The sequence below is a fragment of the Jaculus jaculus genome, chromosome 5, assembly GCF_020740685.1.
Source record: "Jaculus jaculus isolate mJacJac1 chromosome 5, mJacJac1.mat.Y.cur, whole genome shotgun sequence".
Taxonomy (NCBI): Eukaryota; Metazoa; Chordata; class Mammalia; order Rodentia; family Dipodidae; genus Jaculus; species Jaculus jaculus.
Window position 1 is genome coordinate 106,657,333 of NC_059106.1, and position 15,639 is coordinate 106,672,971.

The 15,639-nt window shown below is 38.3% G+C and overlaps 1 protein-coding gene across 3 annotated transcripts in view; it reads left to right on the forward strand.

The window, feature by feature from the left end:
* The window catches only part of Asxl2 (ASXL transcriptional regulator 2), a 204,698-nt gene that overhangs the window by 151,788 nt on the left and 37,271 nt on the right, over positions 1-15,639 (forward strand). For 2 of the 3 annotated variants that reach the window (XM_004663740.2, XM_045148909.1), the window contains 2 exons: positions 4,682-4,811; positions 6,404-6,547. In XM_004663740.2, coding sequence (XP_004663797.1) covers positions 4,682-4,811; positions 6,404-6,547 — 274 coding nt within the window. The remainder of the gene's footprint in view (positions 1-4,681; positions 4,812-6,403; positions 6,548-15,639) is intronic. The other variant, XM_045148908.1, reaches the window with a different exon arrangement.

The window sequence follows — 15,639 nt, forward strand, 5'->3', positions numbered from 1 at the left end:
CGGTTAAGCGCTTGCCTGTGAATTCTAAGGACCCCGGTTCGAGGCTCGGTTCCCCAGGTCCCACGTTAGCCAGATGCACAAGGGGGCGCACGCGTCTGGAGTTCGTTTGCAGAGGCTGGAAGCCCTGGCGCGCCCATTCTCTCTCTCTCCCTCTGTCTTTCTCTCTGTGTCTGTCGCTCTCAAATAAATAAATAAAAAATTAAAAAAAAAAAATGTTAAAAAAAAAAAAGGCCAAACCTTTGACTCATGGACATACAAGAAAAAAATTTCGTGTTAAGGCTCAGAAAATATTTTTAACAAAATTAAAGCAGAAAATGTTCCACATCATCCAGGTACAGAAAGCATTTAGAACAATAAACAGAAAAGACCAAAGGAAAAATTCCACATGTCACATAATCAAAACACTAAATTTACAGAACAAAGAAAATATACATTTTACAGGTCCATCAGAATAACAACAAGTTTTTCTCCAGGAAATTTAAAAGTCCGAAGAGAATGATAAATATATCCATGAAGCTACAGGAAAGAATAAATCCTGCTAGAGAAGTAGTTAAGAAAATAAGGACTATGAAAATGTCAAATAATACAAAATCAATAAATTGGCATAAATTAATATATTGCCTTTCATTAATAGCTGAATATTAATTATCTTAATTTCCAAATCACAGGCAAGCAGTTTAGGTTAAAAGCAAGATATATCTGTTTGTTGCTTCCAATAAAAGCCTGTCACCTGGGCTGGAGAGATGGCTTAGCAGTTAAGCGCTTGCTTGTGAAGCCTAAGGACCCCGGTTTGAGGCTCGGTTCCCCAGGTCCCACGTTAGCCAGATGCACAAGGGGGCGCACGCGTCTGGAGTTCGTTTGCAGAGGCTGGAAGCCCTGGCGCGCCCATTCTCTCTCTCCCCCTCTATCTGTCTTTCTCCCTGTGTCTGTCGCTCTCAAATAAATAAATAAATAAATTTTTTTTTTTTAAAAAAAAAGCCTGTCACCATCAAAGACAAACAACATTATAGTTAAAGGATTGAAAGTTATTTAGAGCAAATGGAACTAGAAAGCAAGCAAGGTGCTGCTTTTCTAATAATGCAGAAATTAGAGTGCAAGATAAAATTTGCCAGAAAAGAGTCTAGAATAAGACTGCCTCAAAAAACAAACCAAGTTGAGTGTACCCAACTCCATAAAACACACTACTAAGTATAAAGACACCTGTGAGGGCTGGGAAGGTGGCTCAGTGGTTAAAGGCACTTGCTTGCAAATTCTGTTGGCCTGGGTTCAATTACTCAGTACTCACATAAAGTGAAACCCAATATGGTAAATGCATCTGGCATTTTGCAACAACAGGAGACCGTGGCATGCACATACACAAACACACATAAAATAAGTAAATTTATTTATTTTAATTGATACATGTGAACTCCAACACAATACCAGTTGTTGACTTTTACATCTCACTGACCAAAAGACAGTCATCGTGATGAAAAGTAGAGAAACATTTGCATTAATTGACCTAAGAGACATTTATAGAACATTCCATCCAAGGACTGCACAGTGTATATTCTTCTCAATAGCTCATGGAACTTTCTCTAAAGTATATCATGTAAGAGAACACAAAGCATCTAGCTCATCTGGGGTAGAGTGAGACACTGCCTCAAAAAATGAAAGTATGTAGGACATAAAGCAAGTTTTAACAAACGTAGGAAAATAGAAATTATTTCATTTCCTCTCATTACAATGGAATAGAAGTAGAAATCAACAGCAGTAGAAATTAAAGATAATTGAATGATTAACAGGTCTCAAACTCAAGAAGGAACTGAATGAAAAGGAAAATAACATACCCATGCATACCTAGAGTCAAATGAAATTGAAAGCCTAATATACCAAAACCTATGGGATGCAATGAAAGCGGCTCATGCATTTAATCCCAGTACTTGGGAGGCAGAGGTTGGAGGATCGTCATGAGTTCAAGGCCACCTTGAGACTATATAGTGAGTTCCAGGTCATCCTGGGCTATTTGAAACCCTACCTTGAAAAAAAAAAATAATTGCAAACAATATCCAAGAACACATTGACAGCTGGAGTTGATGCAGCTCAGTTTCAGGCAATAATAGTTTGAAAAAGCCTTCCAAGCTCATGAATTGAAAGAATTATTATGAAAACGGCTGATTGGTTGGCTCCAAGTTCAATGAGAGCCTGTCTCAAAAAATATGATGGAGACTTATATAGAAAGCCACCTGATAACAAGCATACACATGCAAATTATAGACCAATCTCCTCAATGAACATAAATGTAAAAGTTCTGAGTAAAATGCCTGCAAATGATCTAGAGAGCTGGCTCATCAGTTAAAAGCAATTAATTGCATAGCCTGCCAACCTGGTTCAGTTCCCCAGGACCCACGTAAATCCAGATGCACAAAGCAGCACATGCTTCTGGAGTTCATTTGCAGTGGCTAGAGGCCCATGGGTGCTCATTCTCATTCATTCATTCTCTCTGTCTTTGCAAATAAGTAATTTTTTAAAAATATTTGCAAACAAGCCTCCACATGCATATGTACCATACACAAAATCACACTTAAAATACTTTGATGTTGGGCTGGAGAGATGGCTTAGCGGTTAAGCGCTTGCCTGTGAAGCCTAAGGACCCCGGTTCGAGGCTCGGTTCCCCAGGTCCCACGTTAGCCAGATGCACAAGGGGGCGCACGCGTCTGGAGTTCGTTTGCAGAGGCTGGAAGCCCTGGCGCGCCCATTCTCTCTCTCTCCCACTATCTGTCTTTCTCTCTGTGTCTGTCGCTTTCAAATAAATAAATAAAAAAAAATTAAAAATATTTAAAAAAAAATACTTTGATGTTGTATTTTTAACTTTGGTTTTTCGAGGTAGTCTCTCACTGTAGCCCAGGCTGACTTGGCATTCACTATGTAGTCTCAGGGTGGTCTCAAACTCACAGTGATCCTCCAACCTCTGCCTCCCAAGTGCTGCAATTAAAGGTGTATGCCACCACACCCAGTTTTTCAAATTCTAAATTATTTATTTATTTAGGATAGACCAAGAATGAGAATGTGTGTGCCAGGGCCTCTTACCTCTGTGAAGAAACAGTTAACATATGAACCACTTAGTGCTTCTGGCTTTATGGGAGTACTGGAAAATCAAACCCAGGCCATCAGGCTTTACAAGCAAGCGCCTTTAACCCATCTCCCCTGCCCTAGATTTTGTACGTGTGCAAGGATTTAATCCCAAAGTGCTTTTACTAAAAGTTTTTTCGTAAATATGATATGGTTGATTACTGCCTGCTGGGTATCCTGTAGCACTTGGACTTTATGAATTCTTTACAAGATTTTAAGTACTCCACAGGAAAATGAGAAACATTTACTTAAACCTTGCTAATCCTACTATAGGTTACTACTCTAAATCAAATATTCTGAGTTAAATGTTAGGTTTAAGGAAATGAGTATGCAGAGTATTTTCATAGTCCTAGTAAGAAAAGTTACTTCATTGTTAGTTATCTTTTACTCAAAGAAGAAGCTCTTATAATTTATTTTAAAGTAGAATTAGGAACATTTCTAAACTTTTGATTGGGAAGAACTATGTAGGGTTTTTTATTAAATGTATAAATTATTCTAACCAGCTTTCATGTGGTGCTGTATCCAAACTCAGGTCCTCATACTTGCAGAGCAATTTCTTAACCACTGAGTCATCTTCCCAATCTCTCACTTTTTCTATGATGATTCTGGTGGTTTCTTAAAACTGGCAGCTTACTGAAGTCATACATTTCCAGGCTTGTGTAGGAATTATTTTCTTGGTATATGTCTCGGTAGCTCACATATTGTTATGATTAAAGTGTGACAATTATATGATTTTTCTGTTCTTTCTAAATAGTATCATCAAATGTATCATATTAAGACTCTCAGAGAAATAAAAATAAGTTGAAAGAACCATACTCTTGTTAGAACCTGCATTGTGTAGTCTTATTTCACCTCTGTTTACTGAATTGCTATAAATATCTGACTCTTGATAATTTATTTGGACAAGATTTACTGCTTTTACCCACTGTAATTCAAGTAGTTATTCAAATGTCACACCTGAAGAATAAGTAATCTAAATATTTGCATTGCTACATGGGGTTGATGCAAAGGGGCTCTTGATACTGGGCTTAAGATTCCATTTCCAGCAATAATTTTTTTTTTCTAAAATAACTATGTATAATTCTCTAATTAGAAGATGGTAAAAGTCCTTGGCTTGCTACAGATTTTTAAGTTCTGTAACAATGTTAATGTTTTTGTTTTGTTTTGTTTTGTTTTGTTTTGTTTTGTTTTGTTTTGTTTTTCGAGGCAGGGTCTCACTCTAGCCCAGGCTGACCTGGAATTCACTTCATATTCTCAGGCCGGCTTCAAACTTGCTCAGTCCTCCTACCTCTGCCTCCCAAGTGCTGCGATTAAAGGCATGCGACACCACGCCTGGCTAATGTTATTAATGATTTTTCTTCACACTAAAATATAGTGGGTGTAGGTTAGGCAAGAAATACACCAACTCTAAGGATCATTTAGGCCTGATTCAATTTAGGCTTTAATTTGTTTTGCTAAAGTCCAAGGAAACTGAATGATCAGCATGCCTCTTAAAACTTAAATGACATCATATACTTTTTAGAATTAGTAAAGTTAGGTCTGTTTCTTATAGTCATTTTTTTCTTTCTAGGCTCTAAAGCAGCAACAACAGAAGAAGCAGCAGCAGCAACAGCAGTGTAGGCCAAGCATGTCTATCTCCAACCAACACCTCTCTCTCAAGAGTATCAAAGTGGCCAGTGAGTCTGTACCTTCCAAACCTGGTAGGTAGTTTTGCCCCCCCAACCACCATAGAAGTTCCCCCCCGCAGTATTATTGTGTCGATTTTATAGGTTTGGATGCTGTATTATTTATTTATTTTTAAATTACTACATTTATTCATACAGTCTTTCTACTGCATCAATACAAATCCAGGATAAATGTGAAATTTTTATATAAAATTATGCAGTTGTGAAAAAAAGTTTATCAGTGGAATTTGTATGTAAATCAAAGACAAGTAACATTTGTCAAGTGTAATAACATTTGGAAGCCTTAAATCATTGACTTTACAAATCTTATTTCCAGAAGAGTCAAAAGTGTGCTACTCAGTTCTCATTTAGAAATAAATGAGGGCTAGAGGGGTGCCTTAGCGGTTAAGGCATTTGCCTGCAAAAGCCTCCTGGTTCGATTCCCCAGGACCAACATTAGCCAGATGCACAAGGTGGCACATGCTCCTGGAGTTTGTTTACAGTGGCTGGAGGCCCCGGTGTGCACATACTCTCTCTCTCTCCCTCTTTTTCTGTTAAATAAATAAATGAGCTTAGGGCTGGAGAGATGGCTTAGTGGTTAAGGTGCTTGTCTGTGAAGCCAAGAACCCAGGTCAACTCTCCAGGACCCTCATAAATTGATGCACAAGGTGGCACATGCATCTGGAGTTCGTTTGCATCTGCTGGAGGCCCTGGCATGCCTTCTCTCTCTCTCTTTTCTCTCAAATAAAAATATGTTTTAAAAAGTAAGTGAATGGGGAGGGGGTATGATGGAGAGTAGAGTTTCAAGGAGGTAAGTGGGGGGAGGGAGGGTATTACCATGGGGTATTTTCTATTATCATGGAAGTTGTTAATTAAAAAAGTGGGCTTTCTAGCCAAGCGCCACATGTTCTCTCTCATATGTGGATCCTAGCTACAGATGACTGGGCTTCTGTGTGAGAATGAAAATACTTAGTAGCAGAGGCCAGTAAGTTGAAAAGGAGACATAAAGGGTGGAGAAAGGAAGGGAGGAGGATACTTAATAGGTTGATATTGTATATATGTAATTACAATGATTGTAATGGGGAGGTAATATGATGGAGAATGGAATTTCAAATGGGAAAGTGTGGGGGTGGGGAGGGAGGGAATTACCATGGGATATATTTTATAATCATGGAAAATGTTAATAAAAATTTTTTTAAAAAAAGTGGGCTTTCTAAAAATACTTCCTTTCATTTTCCATTGGACATTTTTGCATGCTTTTTGGATTTTTGCTTTTATTTCATATTTTTAATCTAAATAGTTCAAACGACAGACTTTTGTGTTACCTAACTTGTTTGGATTCCATAAACTGATTCTGTGGACATGCAATCAAAATCAAACTTGCACATCTTACAAAATTTTGTATTTTTGTATGTAAAGAGATTTCTGCTAGAGGTAAACAGAATGAGGGAGGAATGAATAGATTATATTTTACTATTTTGCTTTAATTCTCAAGACTCAAAACATATAAGTACAGTCACATTTTCTATACATAACTACCTTTGGTTGCCATTGAATAATTGTTTGATTTATTACAATTTGTCTATAAATCCCAGGGTCACTAGTATTTACTTCTTTTCTCCCCCTAGCAGTATGGGAAGGAAAGCAATCTGATGGACAATCAAGCAGTCCCCAGAACTCAAACTCCAACTTTTCTTCCTCCATTAAAGTTGAAAGTTCTCTGCTAGGCTTGGGCAAGAAGTCTTTCCAGAGGTCTGACAGACTGCACACAAGTAAGTTAGTTTACAAAGACTTTTTTCAGTGTCAGCTGTGTATTGAAATTCATCAGCTACTGGTTAATCTGGATTTGATATATATAACAAAGGTTAGATGTGATTTCTTTTTGTTGACATAATTTTTTTTATCACATTTTTACATAGTTACTTTGAGTTTTTATTTTTGATTCTTTTGTATGCTTATTTGTTTGTATTATAGGAGGGATTGAACCCAGGGCTTTAAGCAAGCTCAGAAGGTGTGCTACTACTTCTGTACATCCCCATACTGGCATAATTGTTTTTGGGGTTTTTCTGAAACAGGGTCTCACTTTACAGTGAAATCTGGACTAGAACGTTTCTTCCAAGTACTGTGATTACAAGCATGCACCATTACTTCCAGGCCTGACATAATTGATTTTAAGTAATGAAGACAAACATAGAATTATTTAATGCCCTTTTGCTGTATTTGTTACCTTCCATTTTCCAGTGAGCTCCAATTGTCTTCATGTTCTTCCTGTTTTTCTCTTATCAAAGTGTTTCACAGCAAGTTTTTACCAGTCATTTTATGATCTATTGATCTTTGCTTTGTGTTGCATTATTTTTGTCTTATTTCTATAGCCTGAAACAGCTTATAATTAAACATGGAAACTGGTCATCTTTTCCTGTTCTTGTGGAAATCCCACTAATGAATGAATGGGGAAAAATAAAAGATTAAATAAATATGGGTGAAGAAAATGAGGGATATCCAGATGGTCAGGTGTCAACAAATTTTGTAAGATGAAAACTGGATGGTCCTGAAAGCTGTTTTTCATTAATAAGAGAGCCATCTATGGCTCCAGAATGTGCAAATGCTCAAGGACTGGAGAAATGATGTATCACAGAAAAGGAAAGTGAGAAGAACTATGTTTGAAAGTGAAGAAGCAAAGAGTGGGTCTGATAGGCTATAACTTGGTGGCAAAAAATGTGCTTATCATGTGCAAAGGTCTCTGGGTTTGCCTTTCAGCACCTCACTACCCCCACAAAGTTCAGAAATACTAACAAATACTGTGGGAAATTTGTATTCATTGACATATACCTAGTCTATCCAAAATATAATTGTGAGGATAGAATTAATATTTTTAGGTTATTACTTTGTTAAAAAAAAGAAAAAAACTTGGTTTGGGGCTGGAGGGATGGCTTAGCAGTTAAGGCATTTGCCTGCAAAACCAGAGGACCCAAGTTCAATCCCCAGGACGTGGGTCCTAGTCAGATACATAAGGGGGTGCATGTATCTGGAGTTTGTTTGCAGTGTCTGGTAGCCCTGGTACACCCATTCTCTCAATCTCTCCCCCCTCTTTTTCTGCCAAATAAATAAAAATAAAATATTAGAAAAAAAATTGGTTTGATCTAGGTTAGGTTGTAATGTATATTTGTACATTCTATTGTTTTTATTTTTTGTTTGTTTTGTTTTTTGAGGTAAGGTCTCATTCTAGCTCAGGCTGACCTGGAACTTGGAACTCACAATGGTCCTCCTACCTCTGCCTCCCAAATGCTGGGATTAAAAGTGTGTGCCCCCATGCCTGGCTGTATTGTTATTATTATTTTGAGACATAGTCTCACTGAAGGCTGAGCTGATCCGGAACCCATCCCATAAACCAGGCTGGCCTCACACTTGATACAATCCACTTAATTCAGTTAGCCTCATGAGTACTGGCATTATAAGCATTCGGTACCATGTCTTGTGTTACAGTTTTCATAAAGCCATATCTCATTAAATGTTAGGGTTAGAGCTAAATATTTAAATTGACTTATGCTGTGAACATCAGTTCCAGTAAGAATAAACATTTTTTCCTTTTTTTTTTTTTTTTTTGGTTTTCGAGGTAGGGTCTCACTCTAGCCCAGGCTGACCTGGAATTCACTATGGAGTCTCAGGGTGGCCTCGAACTCACGGCAATCCTCCTACCTCTGCCTCCCGAGTTCTGGGATTAAAGGCGTACGCCACCACGCCCGGCTTTTGTCCTTTTTTAAACTGTTGTTTTGTGTGTATGTAAAGGGGGAGGGGGCTTACATAGCTCAGGCTATATAGCTAAGGATGCCCTTGAATTTTTTTTTTAAATGATAAAGAGAATTGACATGCCAGGGTCTCTAGCCACTGCAGTTGAACTCCAGATGCATGGCTTACATGGGATCTGGGGAGGCAAACATGGATCCTTAGGCTTCGCAGGCAAGAACTTTAACCATTATACCATCTCTCCAGCCCAAAACAAATACACCTTTTTTATTTATTTTTATTTATATTTGAGAGAGAAAGAGGCAGAGAGAGAGATGCAGATAGATAGAGAATAGGCAAGCCAGGGCCTTCAGCTATTGCAGACTCCAAAAGCATTTGCCAGCTTGTGTATCTGGGCTGTGTGGGCCCTAGGCAATCGAATCTGGGTATTTTAGCTTTGCAGACAAGCACTTTAACAGCTAAGCCATTCCTCAAGTCCCAGAATAAATATTTTTTGAAGTTACACATAATATGTTGAGTACAGGTTTGGAGCCCTAGGGACGTAATACTGAACAAAATTTCTTCCTTACATAGTCCATATTCAACTCAACACCAGTTAAGATTACAATTTTGATAACTTCATTTAATTTCAATAGAAATGTGGGAGTATAAGAAATTGTAGACCTAAAATTTTGGAAGTTCATGAAAAACAAAGAAGTTGCTATACATTTTATATAAAGCATAAATAGTAAAACTAAATTAGATAATATACACGAAATGTTTTTTGTGTGATGCATATGAAGAAAAAGATCGGTGTTGGTATCTTATTCAGTCACTGTCTTCCTTGTTTATTGAGACAGGGTCTCTAAGTGAACCTAGAGCATACCAGTTTGAGTAGACAAACTATCCAGTGAGCCTCAGGGATTCACCTGTGCCTGCCTCTCCAGTGCTAGGACTGTAGGTGTGCCCTACCGTACCCAGCCAGCATTGTATGTGGGACCTGATGATCCAAATTTACATCCTCATCTTGGACCAATGAGCCATTTCTCCAGCCCCAAAATATTTTTCATTAACATTAGTATAGTATGTCTTACTTTGTTTAAGGCACATAAAATTATTTTCAGAGTATAGTTTCATCATACTAGAGAATAGTTTTGTCTGGTTTGTCTCACGTAAGTAAAAATTTGAGCTAGAGTTTGACATTGATGGGCAGTATGTAGTGAGTGCAAAAACCATTATTGAAGGATCCCTCACCTTCTAATTTCATGAGCTGCTACTATGTGGGAATGTAAGCTGTTTCTTTCCCCTATAAGGGTACTATACTAGTTTTACAAGCACACTGGTAACTTCTGGAATGCTCATCAGTGTTAATCCCATTAAATTTATCATGTTTACCTCTTTTTCTGTCTCTTTATCCTTGCAAATAAATAAGTATAATTTCATTTCTGCTAATTCAACATGCCTTTTGGTAGGAATGCTGGGTTTTTATATGTATTTTATATCTTTTGTTATTAGAAATTTTTAACTGAGCATGGTAGTACATGCCTATAATCCCTTGAAAGTCAAGATAGGGAGTGCAAGCTCCAGTCCAACCTGGGCTACATAGGAAGACCTCATCTTAAAATATATTTTTTAATTTTTTAAAGAATATTCCCCTTTGGGCTGACAGGATGGCTTAGCCATTAAGGCCTTTCTCTTCTTTCTCTCTCTCCCCTCCCCACTTCTCTGTCAAATAAATAATTAAAAATAAAATTTGGGGGATGGCTTAGCAGTTAAGGCCTTTGCCTGCAAAGCCAAAGGACCCAGGTTCTATTCCCCAGGATCCACATTAGCCAAATGCACAAGGGGTTACACGCATCTGGAGTTCATTTGCCCTGGCGTGCCTATTCTTTCTCTCTTTCTCTCTTTCTTTCTCTCTCCCCCTCCCTCCCCTCCTCCCTCCTTCTCTGCCAAATAAATAAATAAAAATAAATTATTTTTAAAAAATAATAAAGTTTTAAAAAAGAATATTCACCTTTATCTCCTAGGTCCTTTTTATTATCATTCAGTTTGAAAATATGTTAATTTTTTGTTATAACTTCTTTGTTCAAGAGATTGTAGTGAAGGGTCTTTTTTCATTTACAGATATATAGGGGTGGAATATATACATTTTGTTTTGTTTACTCAAGGTAGGGTTTCACTCTAGCCCAGGCTGGCCTGGAATTCACTGCATAGTCTTAGAGTAGCCTCGAACTCACAGCAATCCTCCTGCTTCTGCCTCCCAAGTGCTGGGATTAAAGCTTGTGCCACCATAACTGGGCTTTTTTTTTTTTTTTTTTTGAGAGAGAGAATGGTCGCACCAGGGCCATGTGTGGCATTGCACACTTGTGTCACTGTTGTATCTAGCTATATGTGAGATCTGGAGGATTTGAACAGGAGTTCTTAGGCTTTGCAGGCAAGTGCTTATATTTTTTAAATATTTATTTACTTGAGAGAACTAAAGAAGCAAACAGAGAGTATGGATGTGCCAGGGCCTCCTCCCACTGCAAGCAAATTCCAGACACAAGCACCACTTTGTGCATCTAGCTTTACATGGGTATTTGGCACTTGAACCTAAGCCATTAGGCTTTGTGAGCAAGCACTGAGCCATCTCTCCAGCTTCTGAAACACTTTCATAGTGCTTTTCTTATGAACTTTAAAAAAATTCTGTGTGGTATATGCACATGTGATATATGTATTTAGATGTTCTGATACCATGTACACATGTGCAAAGTTCTGAGGAAAGCATTGTCTTTTATTTTATTTTATTTTTTTTTTTTGCCTTATTTCCTCTAAACACTCCTCTTATTTCCACTGAACTTGGAGCCTTTTTTCTTTTAGTTAGACTGGCTGACTAGCAATTTTCCTGTCTCTGCGCCCCTCAGTACTGAGATTTTAGGTATGTGTGGCTATGTCCACCTTTTTGCATAGTAAACTGAGATCCTCATACTTGCATGGTAAACACAGTCACCCAGTGGACATTCTCCCCTAGCCCTTGTTGAAAACTTAACTGAAGCACTGTTTAGCCAGAGATCATAGGCTACATGATACCTCTACATGTGTAGAATAGTGATATGCAATAGACTCTAAAGCCAGAGTGTCTCAGTTTAGATTCACTGATTTTACTCATATATTTTGCACATGTGTGTGTGTCCAGGTTGAGTTGGGTGACTGGAATTGAACCTAGGCCAATAAATAGGCTTTGCAAGAAAGTACCTTTAACTACCAAGCCATCTCCACAGCTCCTTATTTTATTTTTGTGTGCATGTGTGTTTACATAATGTGGGTGCACCAGGGTCTTTTGTTACTGAAGATAGACTCCAGGCACATGCATCCTAGCTTTGCATGGGTGCGAGGAATTGAATGCGAGCTGACAGACTTTGCAAATAAGTGCTTTTAACCTCTGAACCATCTTCCCAGCCCGTCCACCCTCTTTTTCTGAAGCAGGGTCTCACTCTAGGGTGTATGCATATATTTGTGATGTGTGTATGCAGGTGTTAGTCTTGAACTCATGTTGATCTTCCTTTCTCAGCCTCCTGAGTGGTGGGATTAAAATGTCTGGTGTGGGTTCAGATTCTTACCCTGTAACTTAATAGTATAATTTCCTTGTCTAGGCCTCGCTTTTGTCACTTGTGCGATGCAATGATAATAATTACCTATTTTAGCTGGGTACAAGTAGTATACTCCTATAACCTTGACAAAAGAATCATTTCAGCCCAGAATTTTGAATTGGGCCTGTGCAGTAGAGTGAGACTTCATGTCAGAACTGAATCATATAATAAAGAAATAAGCTGAGCATGGTGGTGCACACCTTTAATTCTAGCATTTGAGTGGCTGAAGTAGGAGGATCACTGAGTTTGAGGTAGGCCTGAGACTACATAGTGAATTCCAGGTCAGCCTGGTCTAGAGCGAGACCCTACCTCAAAAAAAAAAGTACATATAAAAGTATATATAAAATGAAATACTATCTTCTTAATAGAGTTTTAAAGGTGGGTTGATATATATGAATGCTTAGCATAGGTTCTGCTGAGAATAATGCACTTAGGCAGCCTTAGTAAATTTATTGCTGCTGTTACTGTGGTTATTGTTGCTATGGCTATTGCTAGAAATATGTGAAGACCTGCTCAATTTTGCCTAACAATACTGAATTTTCTAGTTGATCAGCAAAATTGTGTATTCATTAAGTCAAACTTAATGTTATAAAGGGATTTTTATATGATAATATTTTATATGCTAATATTTATCAGATATGAGAATTTGTCCATACACATGCACTCATAGGCATGCACACATACACACTTGTTCAAAACAAAGTCCCAACATGTCTCACAGGCTGGCCACAAACCTAGCATGATCATGCCTCAGCCTTGCAATTGCTAGAGTGGATATTATCACACCTTGCTTTTTTCAATTATTTTGAAACTACTTTGTATTAGATCGAGTTTCTTGTTTACCTTTGATAATGTTTCTTACTTAAAGGTTTTGTTTTGTTTGTTATAAATAAATAGTATGCCTGTTCCCTGTTGGTTTATTTTGCTAGGCATATCTTTCTATGTCCTTATGTTTTACTTATATCTCTGTCAGTAGCATGTAGCTGGCTCTTTTCTCTCCCCCCTCCCCCCAGAAATTTGATATTCTTCCTTTTAAAGCAAGTTCTGTTGTTGTTCATTGCTCTGTTGGATTGCTTCTGGGAAATTTTCTTGTCTCTGCCTCCCTTCTCATCATAGATTCACTGGGATTGCAGAAGCCCACTACAGCTTTAGGCTCCTTTTTTCCCCCGACATTCACAGCATTTAATATCTCGTCAAGAAGGCCTTAGTCATCAAGTCATCATATTCCTACAAAATAATTACATGAATTTATTATTGAAATTCGTTGTGTTTAATTTAGGAATCCATGTGTTCTTGTAGCTTTTATATTTATTCTTTTTATTGACAGCTTCCATAACTTCTGTTGTTTGTTTGTTTTTGTTTTTCTGAGGTAGGGTCTCATTCTAGCCCAGGCTGACCTCATTCACTCTGCAAGTACTGCGAGGTCATGGATATGAGGTCACATTGTGTCTGCAAGAGCACATTGTAAGCAGTCCTACCCTTCTTTGGCTGTTACATTCTTTCCACTACCTCTTCTGCAATGGACCCTGAGACTTGGAAAGTGTGATAGAGATGTTTCAGTTTTGAACACTCCTCTGACACTTCTTCTCATCAGTGCCTTTTGGGTCATCCCAGTTACTACCATCTGAAAAGAGAAGCTTCTCTAACCAAAAGTGAGAGTAACAATATATTAGTATGAACATTAAGAAAAGTGCTTACAGGGCAGGTTGGGGAACACAATATATGCCTTAGGAAAACATCAGAAGGTGTTAGAACCATAAGGCTCATGACTTCCCCTGTCATAGGCTTTTGACTAGGATTTGAGTGCCAGGCATGGATTCCCTCCTATAGAGCAGGCCTCCACTCCAATTCATGAGTGTTTGGTTTCCCCCATAACAGACATGCCACAGTTGCACTGTTGGCCCATTTGGCCTGGTTGGTCAAACTTAAGGCTTACAGTGACCACTGTTGTCTATCTCTACTGATGACTTCTGTCTCCCAAAGAGCTGGCAATGCTTTTTCAACTGAGTTACATCCCAGCTCATAATTTCTCTTCTGTTACCCATTGATAATTCTTTAAATGCTACCATACATGCTTAATTCATAAAAATAATTGTCTTGATTCTCCTCTAGAATAGTGGAAATACTTTGTATTACTTAGCACTGTCTTTTTTTTAATCTGGATTTCAATAATTTTTAGCTTATAACCCTCCACCCTTCTTGCATGCATAGACTGGGTCTCATGCCTACAGAGTACTGAGAGTTCCATATCTTATAACATTTTTATCTTTTTTTTGTGTTTGTGTTTGTTTTTGTGTTTTTGAAGCAGGGTCTTTCACTGTACCCAGGCTTAGAACTCATTTTGTAGCCCTGGCTGGCCTCAAACTCACAGTGGTCCTTCTACCTCAGCCTAGGTTATGGGTGTTGGACACCACACACAGATCTCATTGTTTTTTAACTGCACACAGTAGACACTTGAATATTATTTTTCACATAAAAATGTTAATGTAAGCCGGGCGTGGTGGCGCATGCCTTTAATCCCAGCACTCGGGAGGCAGAGGTAGGAGGATTGCCATGAGTTCAAGGCCACCCTGAGATGACAGAGTTAATTCCAGGTCAGCCTGGACCAGAGTGAGACCCTACCTCGAAAAACCAAAAAAAAAATGTTAATGTAGGGCCTAGAAGGATGGCTTAGAAGTTAAGGCATTTGCCTGCAAAGCCAAAGCACCCAAGTCTGATTCCCCAGGACCCACCTTAGCCAGATGCATAAGGGGGTGCATGCTTCTGGAGTTGGTTTGCAGTGGCTGAAGGCCCTGGTGTGCCCATTCTCTCCCTCTCCCCACTTCTCCCCTTTTGTCCTCCCTCTTTCTCTGGCAAATAAATAAATAAATATTAAAAATGTTAATATAGATCTTTTTAAAAGTTTTGCCCCTTTTCGTTGTATTCCACCCCATCTTCTGTTATTTTCTTTAAAAAAAAAAAATTGTTTATCTCTGAGATGGATCAGCAGTTAGAGGTTCTTGCTTACAAAGCCTGCTGAACAAGGTTCAATTCCCCAGCACCCATATATGAAGTTACACATGTATCTATCTGTGATCCCAGTGCACCTGTGACAATAGGAGGCAGAGCCGGTAGAACCTTAAACTCACAAGCCAGCTAGTCTGACATTTGTTTGCAGTTTTGCATTTCATTTACAGCTGCAAGAGACCCTATCTCAAAGAAGATTGAGAACAGACACCTTGAAGTTGTCCTCTGACCTACACACACACACATATTTGTGCAGTTTAAAAGAAAAAAGGACTTTGTTTCAAACAGGTTTTTGCTTGTAACCCTAGCACATAGGAGACTGAAACAGGAGGATTATGAGTGAAAGCTCAGTCTGGACTCCATAACTAAATGAGACCTTACATCAGAAAAATGGGGAGAAAGGCAAATTTGTTTTTCTTTTGTTAAAAACAAAACAAGGTCTTAAGAGTTTGTTGTAGGTCTGTAGGTGTTGCAGTTATCTTCTTGTTGCTGAAATAAAAACCCAA